The sequence below is a fragment of the Somniosus microcephalus genome, chromosome 13 (assembly GCF_052327205.1).
Source record: "Somniosus microcephalus isolate GS21.2 chromosome 13, FLI_Smic_1.0, whole genome shotgun sequence".
NCBI lineage: Eukaryota > Metazoa > Chordata > Chondrichthyes > Squaliformes > Somniosidae > Somniosus > Somniosus microcephalus.
The window spans coordinates 881,273-907,192 of NC_140999.1; the positions used below are offsets into that span (position 1 = coordinate 881,273).

At 49.4% G+C, this 25,920-nt stretch overlaps 1 protein-coding gene across 1 annotated transcript in view; it reads left to right on the plus strand.

Moving 5' to 3' along the window:
- The window catches only part of LOC147107940 (CREB-regulated transcription coactivator 1-like), a 113,248-nt gene that overhangs the window by 57,457 nt on the left and 29,871 nt on the right, over positions 1 to 25,920 (plus strand). The window contains 5 exon segments of the mRNA XM_086004310.1: positions 7,118 to 7,161; positions 8,241 to 8,295; positions 8,297 to 8,462; positions 8,833 to 8,975; positions 11,975 to 12,184. Of these exon segments, the coding sequence (XP_085860436.1) occupies positions 7,118 to 7,161; positions 8,241 to 8,295; positions 8,297 to 8,462; positions 8,833 to 8,975; positions 11,975 to 12,184 (618 nt within the window).

Consider the following 25,920-nt stretch of genomic DNA (forward strand, 5'->3'; position numbering starts at 1 on the left):
CCTCCCTCACCTTTTTCCGGTACATTGATGACTGTATCGGTGCCGTCTCCTGCTCTCGCCCTGAACTAGAAAATTTCATTCACTTTGCTTCCAATTTCCACCCTTCCCTCACCTTCACATGGTCCATCTCCGACTCTTCCCTTCCCTTCCTCGACTTCCCCGTCTCCATCTCTGGGGATAGGTTATTGACTAACATTCACTACAAGCCCACTGACTCCCACAGCTACCTGGACTACACTTCCTCCCACCCCGCCTCCTGTAAGGACTCTATTCCATTCTCCCAGTTTCTCCATCTCCGCCGCATCTGCTCTGATGATGACACCGTCCATACCAGTGCTTCCAACATGTCTTCCTTTTTCCTCAGCCGAGGATTCCCCTCTACTGTGGTTGACATGGCCCTCTACTGTGGTTGACACGGCCCTCGACCGTGTCCGTTCCATTTCCCGCACTTCTGCTCTCACCCCCGTCCCTCCCTCCTGGTACCATGATAGAGTCCCCCTTGTCCTCACCTTTCACCACACCAGCCTCCACATTCAACGGATCATCCTCCGCCATTTCTGCCACCTCCAGCGTGATCCCACCACCAAACGCATCTTCCCCTCACCTCCCCTTTCAGCATTCCGCAGGGACCGCTCCCTCCGCGATACCCTAGTCCACTCCTCTACCACCCCCAGCACCCCTTCCCCTTTGCCCGGCACCTTGCCGTGCAAGCGCAGGAGATGAAACACATGCCCCTATACCTCCCCCCTTCCCACTGTCCAGGGCCCCAAACACCCCTTCCAGGTGGAACAGCGATTTACTTGTACTTCCTGCAATTTAATGTACTGTATTCGCTGCTCACGATGTGGTCTCCTGTACATCGGGGAGACCAAACGTAGATTGGGTGACCGCTTTGCTGAACACCTGTGTTCAGTCCGTAAGGGTGACCCCGAGCTCCCGGTGGCCTGTCACTTTAATTCACCGCTCCATTCCCACTCAGACCTCACCGTCCTCGGCCTCTTGCATTGTTCCACGGAAGCTCAGCGTCATTCTGCCAGCGCAATTCACACTCCATCTAGAGCCATCCTTTGTTCCTTAACCTGTCCCATTACCACCTCCTTGCCTTGAATATCTCTCAATGTCTCTCAATCTCTCCTGCTTTCTATCCTATCACTGACCTTCCCCTTTGTTCTTTCATCCGCTCCCCCTTTTCCCAGCCCCTATCTTGCTTTTAAATCTATTCTACTTCCTGCTTTTTTCCAGTTCTGATGAAGGGTCTTCGACCTGAAACGTTAACTCTGTTTCTCTCTCCATGGATGCTGCCTGGCCTGCTGAGTTTTTCCAGCGTTTTCTGTTATTTCTAGAGGCAGCTGTTGGATCACTACTGACCTCTGCTGTTGGCCTACATTTGCTCCGCCGTTTTTGTGCTAACTTAGATATGATTGCCAGCACTTTATGGAGCCACCTTAGGATTATAAAGTAGTACAAAGTATTTACTGCACAGAAACAGGCCATTCAAGCCAACAGGTCTATGCCGGTGTTTATGCTCCACACGAGCCTCCTCCCGCCTCTCTTCATTCACCCCATCAACATATCCTTCTATTCCTTTCTCCCTCATGTGTTTATCCAGCTTCCCCTTAAATGCATCTCTGCTATTCACCTCAACCGCTCCCTGTGGCAGCCAGTTCCACATTCTAACCACTCTCTGGGTAAAGAAGTTTCTCCTGAATTCCTTATTGGATTTATTAGTGACTCTTATATTTATGGCCCCTAGTTCTGGTTTTGCCTGCAAGTGGAAACATTTTCTCTACATCTACCCTATTTGAACCCTTTCATAATCTTGACGACCTCTATCAGGTCACCACTCCCTCTTTTTTATAGAGAAGAAAGTCCCAGCTTGTTAAATCGTTCCTTTTTTTTATTCATTCCTGGGATGTGGGCGTCGCTGGCAAGGCCGACATTTATTGCCCATCCCTAGTTCCCCTTGAGAAGGTGGTGGTGAGCCGCCGCTGCAGTCCGTGTGGTTAGGGAGGGAGTTCCAGGATTTTGACCCAGTGACGATGAAGGAACGGCGATATACTTCCAAGTCAGGATGGTGTGTGACTTGGAGGTGGTGGTGTTCCCATGTGCCTGCTGCCCTTGTCCTTCTAGGTGGTAGAAGTCGCGGGTTTGGGAGGTGCTGCCAAAGAAGCCTTGGTGACAGTGCATTTTGTGGATGGTACGCTGGTGATGGAGGGCGTGAATGTTTAAGGTGGTCAATGGGGTGCCAATCAAGTGGGCTGCTTTGTCCTGGATGGTGTCGAGCTTCTTGAGTGTTGTTGGAGCTGCACTCATCCAGGCAAGTGGAGAGTATTCCATCACACTCCTTACTTGTGCCTTGTAGATGGTGGAAAGGTTTTAGGGAGTCAGGAGGTGAGACACTCACTGCAGATTACCTAGCCTTTGACCTGCTCTTGTTGCCACAGTTTTTATGTGGCTGGTCGAGTTAAATTTCTGGTCAATGGTGACCGCAGGATGATGTTGGTGGGGGATTCGGCGATGGTAATGCCATTGAATGTCAAGGGGCTGTGGTTCGACTCTGTTTGTTGGAGATGGTCATTGCCTGGCACTTGTTCCCTGCCGCTTATCAGCCCAAGCCTGAATGTTGTCCAGGTCTTGTTGCATGCGGGCATGGACTGCATCATTATCTGAGGAGTTGTGAATGGCGCTGAACACTGTGCAGTCATCAGCAAACATCCCCATTGCTGACCTTATGTTGGAGGGAAGGTCATTGATGAAGCAGCTGAAGATGGTTGGGCCTAGGACACTGCTCTGAGGAACTCCTGGGGCTGAGATGGTTGACCTCCAACCACCACAACCATCTTCCTTTGTGCTAGGTATGACTCCAGCCAGTGGACAGTTTTCCCCTTGATTCCCATTGACTTCAGTTTTACTAGAGCTCCTTGATGCCACACTCGGTCAAATGCTGCCTTGATGTCAAGGGCAGTCACTCTCACCTCACCTCTGGAATTCAACTCCTTTATCCATGTTTGGACCAAGGCTGTAATGAGGTCGGGAGCCGAGTGGTCCTGACAGAACCCAAATTGGGCATCAGTGAGCAGGTTATTGGTGAGTAAGTGCCGCTTGATAGCACTGTCGACGACACCTTCCATCACCTTGCTGATGATTGAGAGTAGACTGATGGGTCGGTATTTGGCCGGATTAGATTTATCCTGCTTTTTGTGGACAGGACATACCTGGGCAGTTTTCCACATTGTCGGATAGATGCCAGTGTTGTAGCTGTACTGGAACAGCTTGGCTAGAGGCGCGGCTAGTTCTGGAGCACAAGTCTTCAGCACGATAGCCGGGATGTTGACTGGGCCCATAGCCTTTGCTGTATCCAGTGCACTCAGCCGTTTCTTGATATCACGTGGAGTGAATCGAATTGGCTGAAGACTGGCTTCTGTGATGGTGGGGACCTTAGGAGGAGGTTGATATGGATCATCCACTCGGCACTTCTGGCTGAAGGTGGTTGCAAACGCTTCAGCCTTGTCTTTTGAACTTGTGCTGGACTCCACCATCCTTGAGGATGGGGATATTCATGGAGCCTCCTCCTCCTGTTAGTTATTTAATGGTCCACCACCATTCACGACTGGATGTGGCAGGACTGCAGGGCTTTGATCTGATCCGTTGATTGTGGGATCGCTTAGCCCTGTCTATAGCATGCTGCTTCCACTTTTTAGCATACATGTGTTGTAGCTTCCCCAGGTTGGCAACTAATTTTTAGGTATGCCTGGTGCTGCTCCTGGCATGCTCTTCTACACTCCTTATTGAATCAGGGTTGGCCCCCTGGCTTGATGGTAATGGTAGAGTGAGGGATATGCCAGGTCATGAGGTTACAGATTGTGGTGGAATACAATTCTGCTGCTGCTAATGGCCTACAGCGCCTCATGGATGCCCAGTTTTGAGCTGCTAGATCTGTTCTGAATCTGTCCCATTTAGCATGGTGGTAGTGCCACACAACACAACGGAGTGTGTCCTCAGTGTGAAGACGGGACTTCATCTCCACAAGGACTGTGTGGTGGTCACTGCTACCAATGCTGTCATGGACAGATGCATCCGCGAAAGGTAGGTTGGTGAGGACGAGGTCAAGTAGGTTTTTCGCTCGTGTTGGTTCTCACCACCTGTCGCAGGTCCAGACTGGCAGCTATGTCCTTCAGGACTCGGCCAGTTCAGTCAGTAGTGGTGCTACCGAGCCACTCTTGGTGATGGACATTGAAGTCCCCCACCCAGAGTACATCCCACCCTTGCTACTCTCAGTGCTTCTTCCAAATGGTGTTCAACATGGAGGAATACTGATTCATCAGCTGAGGGAGGGCGGTAGGTAATCAGCAAGAGGTTTCCTTGCCCATGCTTGACCTGAAGTCATGAGACTTCTTAGGGTCCGGAGTCAATGTTGAGGATTCCCAGTGCCACACCTTCCTGACTGTATACCACTGTGCCGCCACCCCTGGTGGGACAGGACATACCCAGGGATGGTGATAGAGGAGTTTGGGACATTGGCTGAAAGGTATGATTCTGTGAGTATGACTACGTCAGGCTGTTGCTTGACTGGTCTGGGACAGCACTCCCAATTTTGGCACAAGTCCCCAGATGTTGGTGAGGAGGACTTTGCAGGGTGGACTGGGCTGGGGCTGCCGTTGTCGTGTCCGTAGCCGGTGCCGAGGTCGATGCTGGGTTGTCCGTCCGGTTTTATTCTTATTGTTTCTTGTAGCGGTTTGTTATAACTGAGTGGCTCGCTAGGTCATTTCAGAGGGCAGTTAAGAGTCAACCACATTGCTGTGGGTCTGGAGTCACATATAGGCCAGACCAGGTAAGGGCGGTAGATTTCCTTCCCTAAAGGACATTAGTGAACCAGATGGGTTTTTACGACAATCCGATAGTTTCCATCAATCACCATTACTGATACTAGCTTTTTATTCCAGACTTATTTCATTAACTGAATTTAAATTCACCAGCTGCCGTGGTGGGATTTGAACCCATGTCTCTGGCTCATTAGTCCAGGCCTCTGGATTACTAGTCCAGTAACATACCACTGTGCTACTGTTCCCGACGGTCGCCACTTGGGCAAGGCCTACTGTCCTGATAAGTATATCCTCTCTGTTCTGGTATTCTAGTAAATCTTTTTTGCATCTTCTCCAGTTCCTCTATATCCTTTTTATAATATGGAGACCAGAATTGTTCACAGTGCTCCAAGTGTGGTCTCACCAAGGTTAATAAAACTTCTCTGCTTTTCAATTCTGTCCCTCTAGAAATGAACCCCAGTGCTTTGTTTGCTTTATTTATGGCATTATTAACCTGCGTTGCTACTTTTAGTGATTTGTGTATCTGTGCCCCAGATCCATTTGTTCCTGTGCCCTAGATCCATTTGTTCCTCTACCCCATTCAGACTCTTATTTTCCAAAGATTATGTTACCTCCTTTGTCTAAAATGTACTACCTCACACTTGTCTATATTAAAGTTCATTTGCCAATTACACACCCATTCTGCAAGTTTGTTAATGTCTTCCAGTATTTTGTCACATTCTTCCTCTGTATTAACTACACCGCCCAATATGGTGCCATCGCAAATTTTGAAATTGTACTTCCGATTCCCGAGTTCAAATCATTTATGTAAATTGTGAACAACAGTGGTCCCAGCCTTGATCCTTGTGGAACTCCGCTTCCCACCATTTGTCAGTCTGAGTAACTACCCTTAACCCCCCACTCAGTTTTCTGTTTTGTAGCCAGCTTGCTATACATTCTGCTACTTGTCCCATGACAAACATGTTCTGACTTTATTCACGAGTCTACTATGCGGTACCTTATCAAAGGCCTTTTGGAAACCCAAATATATTACGTTTACTGCATTACCCTTATCTACATTTTCTGTTCCTACATTACAACGGTGGTTGCACTTCAAACAGTACTTCATTGGCTGCAAAGCGCTTTGGGACATCCAGTGGTCATGAAAGGCACTATATAAGTGCAAGTCTGTCTTTCTTTCTAGTGATCACTTTGTTCCTTTGTAAAGGACGAACTTTAAAAAATAGTTACGACATTATTTTCTCTCCCCTCCCCTCCTGGCTCTTGCTGGAATGCAATCCCATGGGGCTGGATGTCATCTGATCCCTTGCGCAAGTGGCTCAACTTTGTGTGTCACCCTAGATGTTGAGTGTTGAGTGTTGGCAGGCTATTTGATTAATTGTGGGGGGCATCATATACAAACCCATTCTGTCGGCTCTCAACTTCCGCACACGCGCGCTCTCCAGAAGGGATTGATGACCAGTGACCTTGGTCCGGGGCAGTGGAGCTGATGACGCCCCACAACTGCTGTCTCACTGAGACCAGCGCAGGGACGGAACCTGTCTCCTTCCTGTCTGTGGTCCTCAGTATCCCACTGAGAACTGCCTGCACCCATTGGAGTTTAAAGATTTAAAAGATGTTTTTGTTCAGGCAATGTGGAAGCAGAGGAGGTGCTGGATGGGCCCCATAAGGATAAAGTGACAGATTCAGGTTCCATTCCAATGGAACTAACCGCTCCAAAGGATATAAAGTCACCAAATAAAACGCAATAAATTTGTTGACTAACGAACTCTCCATCCAATCCACACCGAGAGTAACGAACTCCCCATCCAGTCTGTGTATACTGAGAATAATCCAGACTGTGTCTAATTTCCCAGCAGTTTTCTTCATTCAGTGGGGGATCAGTGCGGATAATCTTTGAAAGGTATTGGAAAGAAAACCACGAGGGACACTCCGAATACAGGGAGTTTCAATACCGGGGGGTGAGCATTGATGGGGTGAATGGCTTTGCTCACGTCAGTTTTTTCTATAGTGACGTAATAAAACTCACTACGCACTTGGTTTGAGTATAAAGCAAGGCTTTAATCAACTTGTTTCAGAACATGGAGGTCTAGTTGTACTTCACTAGTTCCTTGTCTTACAAAATGTCCCTGGAAAGCTGGGCCCAAGCCCGAGTATTTATACTCCTTGGATGGCGCCACCAGCTGGCCGTCCAGTGTTATTTCATGAGCAGTTCTTTATAATGATGAGATTTATAACAACATCAAGCATGCACATTTAAATTCACTTCTCATCGTAACCATTTCTCTTCACAGTCTGTGTCATCACGACCTAAATCATGCGAAGTCCCAGGAATCAAGTGAGTAGACTTTCTGGATTATGTTGGCGATGTGTTAGAGAGAGGCGGTTCAGTGCCTGGACAGGCTGTGTGTACACATGTGCGGGGAGGGAGGGGGAGGGAGGAGGAGGAGTGGGAGGGGGCGGAGGAGGGAGGGGGTGGTGCGGGAGAGGAGGGGGGTGCGGGAGAGGAGGGGGGTGCGGGGAGAGGAGGGGGAGGGGGTGCGGGGAGAAGGGAGGGGGGAGGGGGTGCGGGAGGAGGGAGGGAGGGGGAGGGGGAGGGGGTGCGGGGAGAGGAGGGGGAGGGGGTGCGGGGGGAGGAGGGGGTGCGGGGGGAGGAGGGAGGGGGGTGCGGGGGAGGAGGAGGGAGGGGGGTGCGGGGGAGGAGGGAGGGAGGGGGGTGCGGGGGAGGAGGAGGGAGGGGGGTGCGGGGAGAGGAGGGAGGGGGGTGCGGGGAGAGGAGGGGGCGGGGGGAGAGGAGGGAAGGGGGGGTGAGGGGGAGGGGGGTGCGGGGAGGGAGGGGGTACGGGGAGGGGGGTGCGGGGAGAGGAGGGGGAGGAGGGTGCGGGTGAGAGGAGGGGGAGGGGGTGCGGGGAGAGGAGGGGAGGGGGAGCGGGGGGAATGGTAGGGGGTGCGGGGAGAGGAGGGAGGGGGGAGGGGGGGGTTCGGAAGGAGGAGGGAGGGGGTGCGGGGGAGGAGGGGGTGTGGGGGGAGGGGGTGCGGGGGAGGAGGGGGTGCGGAGGGGGAGGGGGTGCGGGGAGAGGGGTGTGGGGAGGGGAGGGAGGGGGTGGGGTGGGTGGGGGGTGGGGAGGAGAGGAGGGGGCTGGGGGAGGAGAGGAGGGGTGGGGGGGGAGAGGAGGGGGTGAGGGGATGGGAGAGGAGGGGGGATGGGGGGAGGAGGAGGGGGTGCGGGGGATGGGGGAGAGGAGGGAGGGAGGGGGGCACGGGGCGGGGTGGGGGGTGTGTTTGGGAGAGGCGGGTCAGCTGATCTCCAGGTCCCAGCCAGCTATTTATGTGAAAGAGTGATGGAGTTGGGAGGTGGGGTTTTGCGAACTGGCTCTTTCTGTATAATTCAACTCCAAATTTAAATTTTTTTTACAGTATTTTCCCATCTGCAGACCAGGAAAGTACCACATCGCTGATCCCCGCCGCCCATAAACACTGGCGGATCCCTGCCGGACCTGACAAATATCCACTTCCCACCGCCCCTCCCCACCCCACTAGATCCAGAGGAGTCGACATTCCCGACCCTGGGCAGTGCAAACAGCACTGGGAACCTGGCAGCAAACATGAACCATCTGGGCCTCAGCACCAGCAGCCAGGGTACGTGAGGGGGCATTAACACAGAGCTAGGGTACATGGGGGCGGTATGAGTACAGTTATGTGCAGAATCCTGCCTCGGCGAATAAGTTGCGCGACAGGTTTTCTGGCAGAGCACCAGAGGAAGTTTTGCAGGGATGTGACCTGCTTTGCGCCCCCTCACTCACTGAGGAGCCGCTGAAGGATGGCCAGCGACTTCTCTCTGAGCACGTGGTTGGTACATGAGCAGACTCTTCACTCTGAGCAGTGCATCTGGACATGGGAAGATGCTTCTGTTTGAGCAGGGGGTGGGGACATGGGCAGAACCCCTACAAAATGATACTGATCGCTCTGTCAGGTTTCCAGTCTCAGTGGCGTCTTGCATTGTTTGCAGGCCTGACGTCATCACAGGGGTCACTCCAGAGCCGACAACCTACAGTGACCCCCCTCACCTTACCAGCCAGCACGGACTCGCGAAGACAGCAGCAACAACTTCAACTATCACCAGCTCTCTCCCCACTCTCTCCAATCACACAGGTACTGTCTGCAAGCAATAGGATATTACACCTGAAATATAACATGCTTTTAATAAGTGATATGTTAGTCATCGAGTCATAGAGTTCTACAGCACAGAAAGAGGCCCTTTGGCCCATCGTGTCCACGCCGGCCATCAAGCCCTGTCTGTTCTAATCCCATTTTCCAGCACTTGGTCTGTAGCCTTGTATGCTGTGGCGTTTCAAGTGCTCATCTAAATGCTTCTTGAATGTTGAGGGTTCCTGCCTCTACCACCCTTTCAGGCAGAGAGTTCCAGATTCCAACCACCCTCTGGGTGAAAAGGTTTTTCCTCAAATCCCCTCTAAACCTCCTGCCCCTTACCTTGAAACTATGCCCCCTGGTTATTGACTCCTTCCCACTCGCCCCCTCCCCCCTTCGCCCTCCCCCCTTCGCCCTCCCCCCTTCGCCCTCCCCACTCGCCCTCCCCCTCCCCCCTCGCCCTCCCCCTACCTCTTCCCCCTCCCCCTTGCCCTCCTCCTCCCTCTCCCCCCTCCCTCCCTCCACGCTCACCTCCCTCCAGCCCCATACCCCTCGCCCTCCTTATCTCTGTAACCTCCTCCAGGAAGTCTCTTATTTTAAGTTCTTGTGCCTCCCTTTGCTCCCCATTGGTGGCCTTGAGGCGCCCTTCCCAATATCTCCTTGTGCCTGTGCAGCATTTGGGATGGGATTTCTGTGCAAGTTCTTGTATCGAATCCCAGTGGTCAAACCCATCCCATTTACTGCCATGATATATCGCTGGCACAAAAACATACCCAAACTAAGATTAAATCCTTTATAAAATGAAACTCTACAGATTAGTACTGCCTACTTTTCTGGTCACCACATTACAGGAAAGATGTGATTGCACTAAAGAAGGTACAGGGGAGATTTACGAGGATGTTGCCAGGACTAGAGAATTTTAGCTATGAGGATCGGCTGGGTTTATTTTCTTTGGAACAGAGGAGGTCCCGGGGAGTCTTGATTGAGGTGTATAAAATTATGAGGGATATAGATAGAGTGCATAGGTAGGGCCTATTTCCCTTAGCAGAGCGTTCAATAACCAGGGGGCAGAGATTTAAAGTAATTTGTAGAAGGATTAGAGGGGAGTTGAAGAAACTTTTTTCACCCAGAGGCTGCTGGGGGGTCTGAAGCTCACGGCCTGAAAGGGTGGTCGAGGCAGAAACGCTCATCACATTTACAAAGTACTTGGATATGCACTTGAAGTGCCGGAACCTACAGGGCTACGCACCAAGAGCTGGAATGTGGGATTAGGCGGGATCGCTCTTTGTCGGCCGGCACAGACACGATGGGCTGAATGGCCTCCTTCTCTGCTGTAACTTTCTATGATTAGGAGTGATAACATTCTATTTTGCATTGACCCATACCAAGATAAGCTACCTTTGTCCAAGTATTTCTCCAATTCCCTTTTGAAAGCTACTATTGAATCTGCTTCCACTGCCCTTTCAGGCAGCGCATTCCAGATCAGCATAACTTGCTGCGTAAAAAAAATTCTCCTCATCTTCCCCTCTGGTTCTTTTGCCAATCACCTTAAATCTGTGTCCTTTGGTTACCGACCCTCCTGCCACTGGAAACAGTTTCTCCTTATTTACTCTATCAAAACCCTTCATGATTTTGAACACCTGTATTAAATCTCTTAACCTTCTCTGCTCTAAGGAGAACAACCCCAGCTTCTCCAGATTCTCCACATAAGTGAAGTCCTTCATCCCTGGTACCATTCTGGTATATCTCTGCTGCACCCTCTCCAAGGCCTTGACATCCTTCCTAAAGTGTGGTGCCCGGAATTGGACACAATACTCCAGCTCGCCTGATATCTGCAGGTGTACCTCCCAGCAGCAGTCTCTTCATTGGTTTCATCTCAGGAGCAGGAATCCTGTCTGATTTTCCATCTGTAGCCAGAGGCCCAAGGCCGATAGTCAGCTCCCCATCCACTGCCTAGTGCGATCAGCTCCCCATCCACTGCCCGGTGCGATCAGCTCCCCATCCACTGCCCAGTGCGACCAGCTCCCCATCCACTGCCCAGTGCGATCAGCTCCCCATCCACTGCCTGGTGTGATCAGCTCCCCATCCACTGCCCGGTGTGATCAGCTCCCCATCCACTGCCCAGTGCGACCAGCTCCCCATCCACTGCCCAGTGTGATCAGCTCCCCATTCACTGCCCGGTGCGACCAGCTCCCCATCCACTGCCCGGTGCGATCAGCTCCCCATCCACTGCCCAGTGCGACCAGCTCCCCATCCACTGCCCGGTGCGACCAGCTCCCCATCCACTGCCCAGTGCGACCAGCTCCCCATCCACTGCCCGGTGCGATCAGCTCCCCATCCACTGCCCAGTGCGATCAGCTCCCCATTCACTGCCCAGTGCGACCAGCTCCCCATTCACTGCCCAGTGCGATCAGCTCCCCATCCACTGCCCAGTGCGATCAGCTCCCCATTCACTGCCCAGTGCGATCAGCTCCCCATCCACTGCCCAGTGCGATCAGCTCCCCATCCACTGCCCAGTGCGATCAGCTCCCCATCCACTGACCAGTGCGATCAGCTCCCCATCCACTGCCCGGTGCGATCAGCTCCCCATTCACTGCCCGGTGCGATCAGCTCCCCATCCACTGCCCAGTGCGATCAGCTCCCCATCCACTGCCCAGTGCGACTAGCTCACCATCCACTGCCCGGTGCGATCAGCTCCCCATTCACTGCCCAGTGCGATCAGCTCCCCATTCACTGCCCGGTGCGATCAGCTCCCCATTCACTGCCCGGTGTGATCAGCTCCCCATCCACTGCCCGGTGCGATCAGCTCCCCATCCACTGCCCAGTGCGATCAGCTCCCCATCCACTGCCCAGTGCAATCAGCTAACTCAGCACAGAGCTGGTGAGTGACTCAGTACCATACCAGCCAGGGCATTCACTCTCTGAGCTACCTTGTGATGGCTGCTCTTTGTGTTGTATTGTGTGTAGTGTGGCAGGTTAACGGGGGCATTGTTTTATTGTAGGCTGTTGCTATGGACGCATTGGCATTGGAGCAGCATCTTCCCGCGTATCCATTTTTCACGCAGCAGACCACACAGCCACAGTCCCAGAGCTCCAGCAACCTGGCTCAGGGCTCACAGGTACAGCAGAGCAGTGGGCAGCAGACAGCCACAATGCCACAATCCCCTCCAATGAACCAAACCCAGGCGCCGATAGGAATGGATATCAGCACGGTAAGTGTGCGAGGGATATGGCAGAGCCGGTAAAATCATCATTTCTAAACCTTTGACCAATTATTTTTAATATATAAAGAGAAAAGTGCTTCTGCAAGGGTGAGAGACTTATAAAAAGTTCAGTCAAAAGCTGCATTTAATTGTTAGAACGTTTTGCATGTTATTGCACTTTTGATACCTCATGAACTGAATAAAAACCCACTGCTGTGCTGGGTCTCAGCTGGAGTAATGCACGGACACAGTGGGTCCTGTCTCACTGCAGAGGCAGCACTTCAGGGGTTAATAGTGGAGAGATGAGAGAAGATCAATATTCTGGAGTCTTGCTCCATTACCTTTGGGGATCAGGCAGTATATATTCATGTAAAGACTCTCCTTCCGGAGGTACAAGGCGTGGGGTAGAGTCCATGACCTGCCTTCTGTTGTGTGAGTGCCTTCATGGGACTCCGAGCTGCTTGACTTGCACCTCGTGGGTCTGGAGTGAAGAGAAAGCCTCATAAAGGCTGTCAGCACAGAGTAAGTTCAGCTCTAAGTCCTATTGTAACATTTTCTTCCTGTGGCTCTGTGTGCTTGGCCAGTTTGAGATACAGTTCTAGTCTCTAGTTACGGTTATTTCTGTGTTGTGGTTTGGCGGGGGATGTACTCCTTTTGATCTGTGAGGCTGCTGAGAGAGTGCGCCTCATTACTGCTTCACTCTGCTCAGTGAGTGCGCCTCATTACTGCTTCACTCCGCTCAGTGAGTGCGCCTCATTACTGTTTCACTCCGCTCAGTGAGTGCGCCTCATTACTGCTTCACTCCGCTCAGTGAGTGCGCCTCATTACTGTTTCACTCCACTCAGTGAGTGCGCCTCATTACTGCTTCACTCCGCTCAGTGAGTGCGTCTCATTACTGTTTCACTCCGCTCAGTGAGTGCGTCTCATTACTGCTTCACTCTGCTCAGTGAGTGCGTCTCATTACTGCTTCACTCTGCTCAGTGAGTGCGTCTCATTACTGCTTCACTCCGCTCAGTGAGTGCGCCTCATTACTGCTTCACTCCGCTCAGTGAGTGCGCCTCATTACTGCTTCACTCCGCTCAGTGAGTGCGTCTCATTACTGCTTCACTATGCTCAGTGAGTGCGCCTCATTACTGCTTCACTCCGCTCAGTGAGTGCGCCTCATTACTGTTTCACTCCGCTCAGTGAGTGCGCCTCATTACTGCTTCACTCCGCTCAGTGAGTGCGCCTCATTACTGCTTCACTCCGCTCAGTGAGTGCGCCTCATTACTGTTTCACTCCGCTCAGTGAGTGCGCCTCATTACTGCTTCACTCCGCTCAGTGAGTGCGCCTCATTACTGCTTCACTCCGCTCAGTGAGTGCGCCTCATTACTGCTTCACTCCGCTCAGTGAGTGCGCCTCATTACTGCTTCACTCCGCTCAGTGAGTGCGCCTCATTACTGCTTCACTCCGCTCAGTGAGTGCGTCTCATTACTACTTCACTCCGCTCAGTGAGTGCGTCTCATTACTGCTTCACTCCGCTCAGTGAGTGCGCCTCATTACTGCTTCACTCAGCTCAGTGAGTGCGCCTCATTACTGCTTCACTCCGCTCAGTGAGTGCGTCTCATTACTGCTTCACTCTGCTCAGTGAGTGTTCCTCATTACTGCTTCACTCCGCTCAGTGAGTGCGCCTCATTACTGCTTCACTCCGCTCAGTGAGTGTTCCTCATTACTGCTTCACTCCGCTCAGTGAGTGCGCCTCATTACTGCTTCACTCCGCTCAGTGAGTGCGCCTCATTACTGCTTCACTCCGCTCAGTGAGTGCGCCTCATTACTGCTTCACTCTGCTCAGTGAGTGCGCCTCATTACTGCTTCACTCCGCTCAGTGAGTGCGCCTCATTACTGCTTCACTCCGCTCAGTGAGTGCGCCTCATTATTGCTTCACTCCGCTCAGTGAGTGCGCCTCATTACTGCTTCACTCCGCTCTGAGTGCTCCTCATTACTGCTTCACTCCGCTCAGTGAGTGCGCCTCATTACTGCTTCACTCCGCTCTGAGTGCGTCTCATTACTGCTTCACTCCGCTCAGTGAGTGCGCCTCATTACTGCTTCACTCCGCTCTGAGTGCGTCTCATTACTGCGTCTCATTACTGCTTCACTCCGCTAGTTGCTCCATGATTAAGTGAGGCTACATCAGAATGTAAGCAAGAAAAGAATTGTCATCTTCCCAGATCTGTTACTTACAACACACCAACTTTACGAATTTTTATTTTCTCACTAACTTTATAGGAAGAAGCTGTGATTTCACTGCAGGAGTGTTTTATTCAGAGGAAATTCTCTTCTTTTTGAGGGAAGGTTTTAGCTTGGGCCAATGAGGAAGAGGAGCTACCCTGGGGACAGCAAGGGAACTCTGCCTGTGACTGAGATATCAAATCGCTCGAATTTTACAGCACAGCAGGCCATTCAGCCCATCACTCCTGTGCTGACTCTCTGAAAGGATTCTGCCCTCAGTCCCATTCCCCTCCTCTTTCCCCATATGCTATTAACTTTGTCTTTTTCACATATTCAGTTCCCTTTTAAAACCAATTATTTTAAAAAGGACATAGGGGCACTGGAGAGGGTGCAAAACAGATTTACTAGAATGACACCAGAACTGAGAGGTTATACCGATCAGGAAAGGCTGAACAGGCTGGGGCTTTTCTCTAGAAAAGAGAAGACGAGCGGTGACCTGATCGAGGTCTTTAAAATAATGAAAGGGTTCGATAGGGTAGACGTAGAGATGATGTTTCCACTTGTGGGGGAGACCAGAACTAGGGGCCATCAATATAAGATAGTCACTAATAAATCCAATGGGGAATTCAGGAGAAACTCCAGAGAGTGGTGAGAATGTGGAACTTGCTACTACAGGGAGTGGTTGAGGTGAATAGCATAGAAACTAAATAAACACATGAGGGAGAAAGGAATAGAAGGTTATACTGAGAGGGTGAGATGAAGAAGGGTGGGAGGAGGCTGGTGTGGAGCATAAACACCAGCAGAGACCAGTTGGGCCGAATGGCCTGTTTCTGTGTTGTAAATACTTTGTAATTCTAGTCTCCCTTCATAACTAAAACCTCTCATCCCAGGTATCACCTGTATATTCTATATGTTGTCTAGATCTGGACACAATGTTCTCACTGCAGCCTAACCAATGATTTGTAAAGGTTTATTATGCCCTCTTTCCTTTGTAATTTATGCCTTTGTTTATAAAACCTGGGATCTTGTGTTTTTTTATTGCTTGATTAATTTGTCCTCCCACTTTGTTGTGTCTCAAGGGGTTTTATACCCTTACCTATATAACAATTATAAGAAGGACTCCGGGGTGGAGAGTTTAGTTAACGGCCATTTTATTTACAATGTACTTCTTCACTCAATGCACTACATTTCCCATAGTGCATTGCAAATCACCACTACGGTATCCCATGTGGGACAATTCTAATACACATTCAAAATACACAACACACTTTTAAAGATTTGTGTATCTATCTCCCTAAGTCTCCTACCATTTAGTGTATTTGTCCTCTCTTATTCTTCCTCACATTCTCTGCATTAAGTTTCATCTGCCATCTATCTGCCCTGTCTTATGCCCTTCTGAAGTTTCTTACAGCCCTTTGCACAGTTAACCACATTCCCTATTTTTGTGTCATCTATAAATTTTGATATTGTGCTCCCTTTACCCAAGTCCAGATTAATTATATTTATTTAAAATATCTCGAAGAGTAATGGTCCCTGGGGGACACCATTATTTACATCCCTCCAGCCCGAAAAATATCCATCAACCACTACTATCAGTTTTTTGTCCTTTAACCAACTTCCTATCCATACTGCCACACACCCTTTAATTCTATTTTTATCAAGCCTCCTGTGTGACACCTTATCAAATACCCCTTGAAAATCCATGTGCACAACGTCCACTACATTTCCTTTACCAACATGCTCAGTTATTTCCGCAAAGAACTCGATCAAATTTGTCTTGCCTTTTACAAATCCGTGCTGGCTGTTCTTAATTATCCTGTGTCTTTCTAGGTGAGTGTTCATTTTATTCCATGTTATGGCTTCTAGAAACTTTGCTGCCACTGATGTTAGGTTTATTAGTCAACGGTTACCTGGTTTATCCCTTTCTTCTATTTTGAACAGAGATGCCACAGTCAGTCTTGAGCAGTGAGAGACCAGTGGAGTACAAAAGGCCAGAAGTATGGAGTTTAGCCTCAGCAGGAGTTCAGCATTGAGGTGTGCAGTTGGCCTAAAATTACATGTGAGGTGTTAAATTTCTACGTGTAATGTACCATATTTGAGCAGTGTGGGAGCTGGCGTGTGCTTTGTGAATCTGGGGTGACCACTGTGTAACTAGGTTTAAGGCTAATGGAATGTTAGTCTTTATCTCGAGGGGGCTGAAAGGGGCGGAAGTTATTTAGTTATATAAAGCTCTGGTTAGACCCCATCTGGAGTAACTGTGTTCAGTTCTGGGTCCCGCACCTCAGGAGAATAGATTGGCCTTGGAGGGGGTGCAGCGCAGATTCACCAGAATGATACTGGGACTAAAAGGGTTAAATTACGCGGACTAAGCTTGTATTCCCTTGAGTATTGAAGATTAAGGAGTGATCTAATTGAGGTGTTTAAGATGATTAAAGGAATTGATAGGGTCGATAGAAACAATTTCCTCTGGTGGGGGGAATCCGGAACAAAGGGACATAATCTTAAAATTAGAGCTAGGCTGTTCGGGGGTGATGTCAAGAAGCACTTCTTCACACAAAGGGTAGTGGAAATCTGGAACACTCTCCCTGTAAAAGCTGTTAAGGCTAGGGGTCAATTACAAAAATTGAGATGAATAGGTTTTTGTCAGGTAAGAGTATTAAGGGTTATGGAACCAAGGCGAGTGGAGGTACAGAACAGCCATGAACAAATTGAATGGCGGCACCGACTCAAGGGGCTGAATGGCCTCCTCCTGTTCCTAACTATAGCCTAGATAGCCTAACGCCAGTTGTGGGCAAACTTTTAGAATCTGTAATACGGGATCAAATAAGTGAACATTTAGAGATGCATGGGATAATCAGGGATAGCCAGCATGAATTTGTTAAAGGCAAGTTGTGTTCGACTATGTTTTTTTGAAGAGGTGATTGATGTAGTAGGTGTGGTGTATGTGGATCCACAGAGGGTTTCGGGAGGCTTGTTACCAAGATCCAGGCGTACTGTGTAAGAGGAAATGTAGCAGCCTGTAGCAGAAAGCTGCTTGCCCAGCCGGCAACCGGAGATTGGGTTAATGAGTGTTGCTCAGTGTACGGAAGGTTGGAAGTGGGGGGGGAGTGGGGGTCATTGCTGTGCTGGGGGGGGGGGGGGGACAGTACACGGGTGGGCAGTGTTTCAGGGGAGCATTGCCTGCAGGGCAGTGCCTCGGGGGGAGGGGGGGTGCGGTTGTGAGGCAGCGGGCCAGCGCCTGGGGCTGGCAGAGCCTCGGGGGTGGGGGGGGGTGCGGTTGTGAGGCAGCAGGTCAGCGCCTGGGGCTGGCAGTGCCTCGGGGGGAGGGGGGGGCGGTTGTGAGGCAGCGGGTCAGCGCCTGGGGCTGGCAGTGCCTCGGGGGGAGGGGGGGGGGGCGGTTGTGAGGCGGCGGGTCAGCGCCTGGGGCTGGCAGTGCCTTGGGGGGAGGGGGGCAGTTGTGAGGCGGCGGGTCAGCGCCTGGGGCTGGCAGTGCCGTTGGGGGGGGGGGTTGTGAGGCAGCGGGTCAGCGCCCGGGGCTGGCAGAGCCTCGGGGGGAGGGGGTGCGGTTGTGAGGCAGCGGGTCAGCGCCTGGGGCTGGCAGTGCCTCGGGGGTGGGGGGGGGTTGCGGTTGTGAGGCAGCGGGTCAGCGCCTGGGGCTGGCAGTGCCTTGGGGGTGGGGGGGGGGGCGGTTGTGAGGCGGCGGGTCAGCGCCTGGGGCTGGCAGTGCCTCGGGGGGAGGGGGGATAGCGCCCTGGGGTGGCAGTGCCTCAGGGGTGGGGGGGGGCGGTTGTGAGGCGGCGGGTCAGCGCCTGGGGCTGGCAGTGCCTCGGGGGGAGGGGGTTAGCGCCCTGGGGTGGCAGTGCCTCGGGGGTGGGGGGGGGGGGCGGTTGTGAGGTAGCGGGTCAGCGCCCTGGGGTGGCAGTGCCTCGGGGGTGGGGGCAGAGCCAAGTCCACGTCTGCCCTCAGTAGATATGGATGATTGGACATTGGAAGCACAATCTCGAGACTACTGAAGACATAAAAGCAGTGGATTTGGCGAATCGTGAAGGGAGCGGTGAAAGGCACAGGCAGGTTCGCGGAATGGGAGGACAGACCACGGCTGGTGCTGCACCTTGGGAGGAAAGACAAAGAATAGGACATAAGCCCAGAGGGTGTGGAGCAACTGAGATGTCGGGTGCAACTGCATCTTTCCTGAGGTAGTTAAACATAAAATAAAATCAGGAGCATTTTGGTTTTATAATCGGGAGCATAGAGTACAAGAGTAAATGGATTCCGTCCCTAAACCCCTCGACCTCTCTCCTTTAAAACACTCCTTAAAACCTCCCTCTTTGACCGGTCACCGTCCTAATATCTCTTTGTGTGGCTCGGTGTCAAATTTTGTTTGATAATCGCACCTGTGAAGCGCTCTGGGACGTTTTACTACATTAAAGGCGCTATAGAAATACAAGGCTGTTCGGGGTAAAGAGATAATAAATTTGTACACAGCAGTGGTTAGACCACAGTAAGATTCCGTGTTCTGGACAGCCCGTTCTGGAAAGGACATTAAAACCACGGAGAGCAGACAGCGTAGATTCACCAGGGCGTTGCCAGGGATGGAAACTCTAGTTATGAGGAGAGACTGGAGACACTGGGACTGTTCCCACTGGAGCAGAGAAGATCAAGAGGAGATTTAAGAACATAAGAAAATAAGAAATAGGAGCAGGAGTAGGCCATTCGGCCCTTCGAGCTTGCTCCGCCATTCAATGAGATCATGGCTGATCTTCTGCCTCATGGAGCGATCATAATATGATAGAATTCTTCATTAAGATGGAGAGTGAAGTAGTTGACTCAGAGACTAGGGTCTTGAATTAAAATAAAGGAAACTACGATGGTATGAGGCGCGAGTTGGCTAGGATGGATTGGGGAACGTTATTTAAAGGGTGGATAGGCAATGGGAAACATTTAAAGATCGCATGGATGAACTGCAGAATTTGTTCATCCCTGTTTGGCATAAAAATAAAACAAAAATGGTGACTCAACCATGGCTAACAAGGGAAATTAGGGATAGCATAAGATCCAAGGAGAGGACATATAAATTGGCCAGAAAAAGCAGCAAACCTGAGGATTGGGAGCAGTTTAGGATTCAGCAAAGGAGGACAAAGGGATTAATTAAGAGGGGGAAAATAGAATATGAGAGTAAGCTTTCAGGGAACATAAAAACTGACTGTAAAAGCTTCTATAGATATGTGAAGAGAAAAAGATTGGTGAAGTCAAGCATAGGTCCCTTTCAGTCAGAATCAGGGGAATTTATAATGGGGAACAAAGAAATGGCAGCCCAATTAAATACATACTTTGGTTCTGTCTTCACAAAGGAGGACACAAATAACCTTCCAGAGATGTCGGGGAACATTGGGTCTAATGAGAGGGAGGAATTGAATGAAATCAGTATTTGTAGGGAAATGGTGTTAGGGAAATTGACGGGATTGAAGGCCGATAAATCCCCAGGGCCTAATGATCTACATCCTAGAGTACTTAAGGAAGTGGCCCTAGAAATAGTAGATGCATTGCTGGTCATCTTCCAAAATTCTATAGACTCTAGCACAGTTCCCATGGATTGGAGGGTAGCTAATGTAACCCCACTATTTAAAAAAGGTGGTAGAGAGAAAACGGGGAATTATAGACCGGTAAGCCTGACATCGGTAGTGGGGAAAATGCTAGAGTCCATTATAAAAGATGTAACAGCAGAGCACTTGGAAAACAGTGACAGGATCGGACAAAGTCAACATGGATTTACAAAAGGTAAGTCATGCTTGACTAACCTACTGGAATTTTTTGAGGATGTAACTGGTAGAATAGATAAGGAAGAACCAGTGGATGTGGTGTATTTGGACTTTCAGAAGGCTTTCGATAAGGTCCCGCATAAGAGATTGGCGTGCAAAGTTAAAGCACATGGGATTGGGGGTAAGGTACTGACTTGGATAGAGAACTGATTGGCAGACAGGAAGCAAAGAGTTGGAATAAACGGTTCTTTTTCCGAGTGGCAGGCAGTGACTAGTGGGGTACCGCAGGGATCGGTGCTAGGACCCCAGCTATTCACAATATATATTAATGATCTAGACGAGGGAACTAGATGTAATATCTCCAAGTTTGCAGACGACACAAAGCTGGGTGGGCGTGTGTGCTGTGAGGAGGATGCTGAGAAACTCCAGTATGATTTGGACAGGTTGGGTGATTGGGCAGATGCATGGCAGATGCAGTATAATATGGATAAATGCGAGGTTATCCACTTTGGTGGCAAAAACAGGAAGACAGATTATTATCTGAACGGCAATAGATTGGGAAAAGGGGAAGTGCAACGAGACCTGGGTGTCCTTGTGCACCAGTCGCTGAAGGTAAGCATGCAGGTGCAGCAGGCGGTTAAGAAAGCAAATGGTATGTTGGCCTTCATAGCGAGAGGATTCGAGTACAGGGCCTTGGTGAGACCGCACCTTGAGTATTGTGTGCAGTTTTGGGTCGCCTTATCTGAGTAAGGATGTTCTTGCCATGGAGGGAGTGCAGCGAAGATTCACCAGACTGATACCTGGGATGGCAGGAATGACGTATGAAGAGAGATTGGGTCGATTAGGCTTATATTCGCTAGAGTTTAGAAGAATGAGAGAGGATCTCATTGAAACTTATAAAATTCTAACAGGACTAGACAGACTAGATGCAGGAAGGATGTTCCTGATGGCGGGGGAGTCTGGAACCAGGGGTCACAGTCTAAGGATAAGGGGTAAGCCATTTAGGACTGAGATGAGGAGGAATTTCTTCACCCAGAGAGTGGTGAACCTGTGGAATTCTCTACCACAGAAGGCAGTTGAGGCCAACTTATTAAATATATTCAAGAAGGAGTTAGATATATTTCTTTAGGCTAAAGGGGATCAAGGGATATGGGGAGAAAGCAGGGACAGGGTACTGAATTTGGATGATCAGCCATGATCTCATTAAATGGCGGAACAGGCTCGAGGGGCCGAATGGCCGACTCCTGCTCCCATCTTCTATGTTTCTATAGAGTCATAGAGTTTTACAGCACAGAAAGAGGCCCTTCGGCCCATCGTGTCTGCGCCGCCCATCCATCCCTGTCCAGTCTAATCCCATTTTCCAGCATTTGGTCCATAGCCTTGTATGCAATGGCATTTCAAGTGCTCATCCAAATGCTTCTTGAATGTTGTGAGGGTTCCTGCCTCCACCACCCTTTCAGGCATTGAGTTCCACATTCCAACCACCCTCTGGGTGAAAAAGTTCCTCCTCAAATCCCCTCTAAATCTCCTGCCCCTTACCCTGAATCTATGCCCCCTTGTTATTGACCCCCCCACTAAGGGGAAAAGTTCCTCTTTATCTACCCTATCTATGCCCCTCATTATTTTGTACACCTCAATCAGGTCCCCCCTCAGCCTTCTCTGCTCCAAGGAAAACAACTCCAGCCTGTCCAGCCTCTCTTCATAGCTGAGGCGCTCCATCCCAGGTAACATCCTGGTGAATCTTCTCTGCACCCTCTCCAAAGCAATCACATCCTTCCTATAGTGAGGCGACCAGAACTGCACACAGTACTCCAGCTGTGGCCTCACCAGCGTTTTGTACAGCTCCATCATAACCTCCCTGCTCTTATATTCTATGCCTCGGCTAATGAAGGCAAGTATCCCATATGCCTTTTTAACCACCTTATCTACCTGCTCCGCTGCCTTCAGGGATCTATGTACATGTACACCAAGGTCCCTCTGACCCTCTGTACTTCCTAGGGTCCTACCACTCATTGTGTATGCCCTTGCCTTATTTGTCCGTCCAAAATGCATCACCTCGCACTTTTCAGGGTTAAATTCCATTTGCCACTTTTCCGCCCATCTGACCAACCCGTTAATATCGTCTATGTTTCTCAACTCCATTCACCGGCCCTATCGCCATATCCCTTGATGCCCTTACTAGTCAGAAATCTATCGACTTCTGTTTTGAATATACCCAATGACTGAGCCTCCACAGTCCTCTAGGATAGAGAATTCCAAAGATTCACCACCCTCTGTGTGAAGAAATTCCTTCTCATCTCAGTCCTGAATGGCCTACCCTTTATCCTGAGGCTGTGGCCCCTGGTTCTAGACTCCCCAGCCAAGGGAAACATTCTCCCAGCATCCACCCTATCAAGCCCTATATTAATGTTGTATGCTTCAATGAGATCTCCTCTCATTCTTCTGAATTCAAGAGAATACAAGCCTAGTTTACTCAATCTCTTCTCATACGACAGTCCCGCCATCCCAGTAATCAGTCTCGTGAACCTTCGTTGCACTCCCTCTATGGCAAGTATATCGTTCCTTAGGTAAGGAGACCAAAATTGTACACAATACTCCAGGTGTGGTCTCACAAGGTCCTATATAATTGGAGTAAGATTTCTTTATTCCTGCACTCAAAGCCTCTTGTAATGAAGGCCAGCATACCATTTGCCTTCCTAATGGCTTGCTGCACCTGCACATTCACTTGCAGTGACTCGTGTACAAGGACACCCAGGTCCCTTTGAGCATCTGCATTCCCCAATCTTTCACCATTTAGGAAATACTCTGCCTTTCTGTTTTTTCTACCAAAGTGGATAACTTCACATTTATCCACATTATATTCCATCTGCCATGTTCTCGCCCACTCACTGAGCCTGTCGAGATCCCCCTGAAGACTCTTCACATCCTCTTCACAACTGACACTGCCACCTAGCTTTGTATCATCAACAAATTTGGAAATGTTACATTTAGTCCCCTCATCCAAATCATTGATATAGATTGTGAATAGCTGGGGCCCAAGCACCGATCCTTGCGGTACCCCACTAGTCACAGCCTGCCATCCTGAAAAAGACCCGTTTATCCCTACTCTTTGTTTTCTGTCTGTTAACCAATTCTCAATCCATGCTAGTACATTACCCCCAATTCCATGTGCCCTAACTTTGTTCACCAACCTCTTGTGTGGGACCTTTTCGAAGGCCTTCAGAAAATCGAAATACACCACATCCACTGGTTCCCCTTTGTCTACTCCACTAGTTACATCCTCAAAGAACTCCAATAGGTTTGTTAAACAGGATTTCCCTTTCATAAATCCGTGTTGACTCTGGCCAATCTTACTATTAGTTTCTAAGTCCCCAGTTATTGCATCCTTTATAATAGATTCCAGCATTTTCCCAACTACTGATGTGAGGCTAACAGCTCTGTAGTTCCCCATTTTCTCTCTCCCTCTCTTAAATAGCGGGGTTACATTTGCTATCCTCCAATCTGCAGGAACCGTTCCAGAATCTATAGATTCTGGAAGATGACAAGATGACAACCGATGCGGCCACTATTCCAATGGCCACCTCTTTCAAAACCCTGTGATGTATTCATCCGGTCCTTGGGATTTATCGACTTTCAGTCCCATTAATTTTACTAGTACTGGTTTTTTACTAATAATAATTTTTAAGTTCCTCATTCTCGCCACACCCTTGGTTTTCTCGTATTTCTGGGAGTTTTTTGTGTCTTCCTCCATGAAGACAGAAACAAAGTATTTATTTAATTTCTCTGCTATTTCTTCATTCCCCATTATAAATTCTCCCGTCTCTGACTATAAGTTTAGTAGGGTTTTTGAAATTATGGAGGGTTCTGATAGCAAATATGGAAAGATAATTTGCTCTGGTTTGGGGAGCCTGCAATGAGTTGGGTGACTAGCAAAAGTTGACATATATGATGCAATTAATGGCGGCCTTCTGTGCTGTAAACTTCGATTGTGCTGTATCTTTGTATATTCCTCTCTCTGCCTGTCTCTCTCTCTCTCTCTCTGTCTCTCTCTCTGCCTGTCTCTCTCTCTCTCTGCCTGTCTCTCTCTCTCTCTGCCTGTCTCTCTCTCTCTCTGCCTGTCTCTCTCTCTCTGCCTGTCTCTCTCTCTCTGCCTGTCTCTCTCTCTCTCTCTCTGCCTGTCTCTCTCTCTCTCTGCCTGTCTCTCTCTCTCTCTGCCTGTCTCTCTCTCTCTGCCTGTCTCTCTCTCTCTGCCTGTCTCTCTCTCTCTGCCTGTCTCTCTCTCTCTCTCTGCCTGTCTCTCTCTCTCTCTGCCTGTCTCTCTCTCTCTCTGCCTGTCTCTCTCTCTCTCTGCCTGTCTCTCTCTCTCTCTGCCTGTCTCTCTCTCTCTCTGCCTGTCTCTCTCTCTCTGCCTCTCTCTCTCTCTCTGCCTGTCTCTCTCTCTCTCTGCCTGTCTCTCTCTCTCTCTCTCTGCCTGTCTCTCTCTCTCTCTCTCTGCCTGTCACTCTCTCTCTCTCTCTCTGCCTGTCTCTCTCTCTCTCTCTCTCTCTCTCTCTGCCTGTCTCTCTCTCTCTCTGCCTGTCAGTTCAGTTCAGTTCAGTTCAGTTCAAATGCTTTATTGCTTTATTGACATTTGTTGGGTATATACAATATTACTTTTAAACAATGTTAATTTTAAACAGTCTTTCTACTTCATTTGGTACGTTCAATATTAATTTTAAACAGTCTTTTAAACAGTCCTCAGGTTGTGACATGTTGTTACATATTTAGCCCCAAGGTATGGTCTGTCTCCTTCTCCTAGGACTAATCTCAATTTTGACAGATCATCCAATTCCTTGAAATCTGGGGTTGTTTGGCTTAGCTTGTTGAATAATATGTTTCTTGATGTGTTGAATTTTTCGCATTTTAGGAGGAAATGCATTTCTGTTTCAACCTCGCCAGCCAGACTCTCTCTCTCTCTGCCTCTCTCTCTCTCTCTCTCTGCCTGTCTCTCTCTCTCTGCCTGTCTCTCTCTCTGCCTGTCTCTCTCTCTCTGTCTCTCCAATTCCAATTCCAATTCCAATTCAAATGCTTTATTGGCATGAAAGTTTACAGAGAACCATATTGCCAAAGCTTACATAGCAAAAAGGTACAGTTTTCCAACATTCTGTAGGTGTCAATCGATTTGACATTTGTTGGTTACATACAATATTACTTTTAAACAATATTAATTTTAAACAGTCTTTGTACTTCATTTGGTACGTTCAATATTAATTTTAAACAGTCTTAATTTTAAACAGTCCTCAGGTTGTGACATGTTGTTACATATTTGGCCCCAAGGTATGGTCTGTCTCCTTCTCCTAGGACTAATCTCAATTTTGACAGGTCATCCAATTCCTTGAAATCTGGGGTTGTTTGGCTTAGCTTGTTGAATAATATGTTTCTTGATGTGTTGAATTTTTCGCATTTTAGGAGGAAATGCATCTCTGTTTCAACCTCTCTCTCTCTGCCTGTCTCTCTCTCCCTCTCTGCCTGTCTCTCTCTCTCTCTGCCTGTCTCTCAATTTTCAATTCAATTCAATTCAAATGCTTTATTGGCATGAAAGTTTACAGGGAACCATATTGCCAAAGCTTACATAACAAAAAGTACAGTTTTCCAACATTCTGTAGGTGTCAAACAATTTTGACCTTCGTTGGGTACATACCATATTAATTTAAACAATATTAATTTAAACAGTCGTTGAACATCGTTGGGTACATTCAGTATTAATTTTAAACAGTCCTCAGGTTGTGACATGTTGTT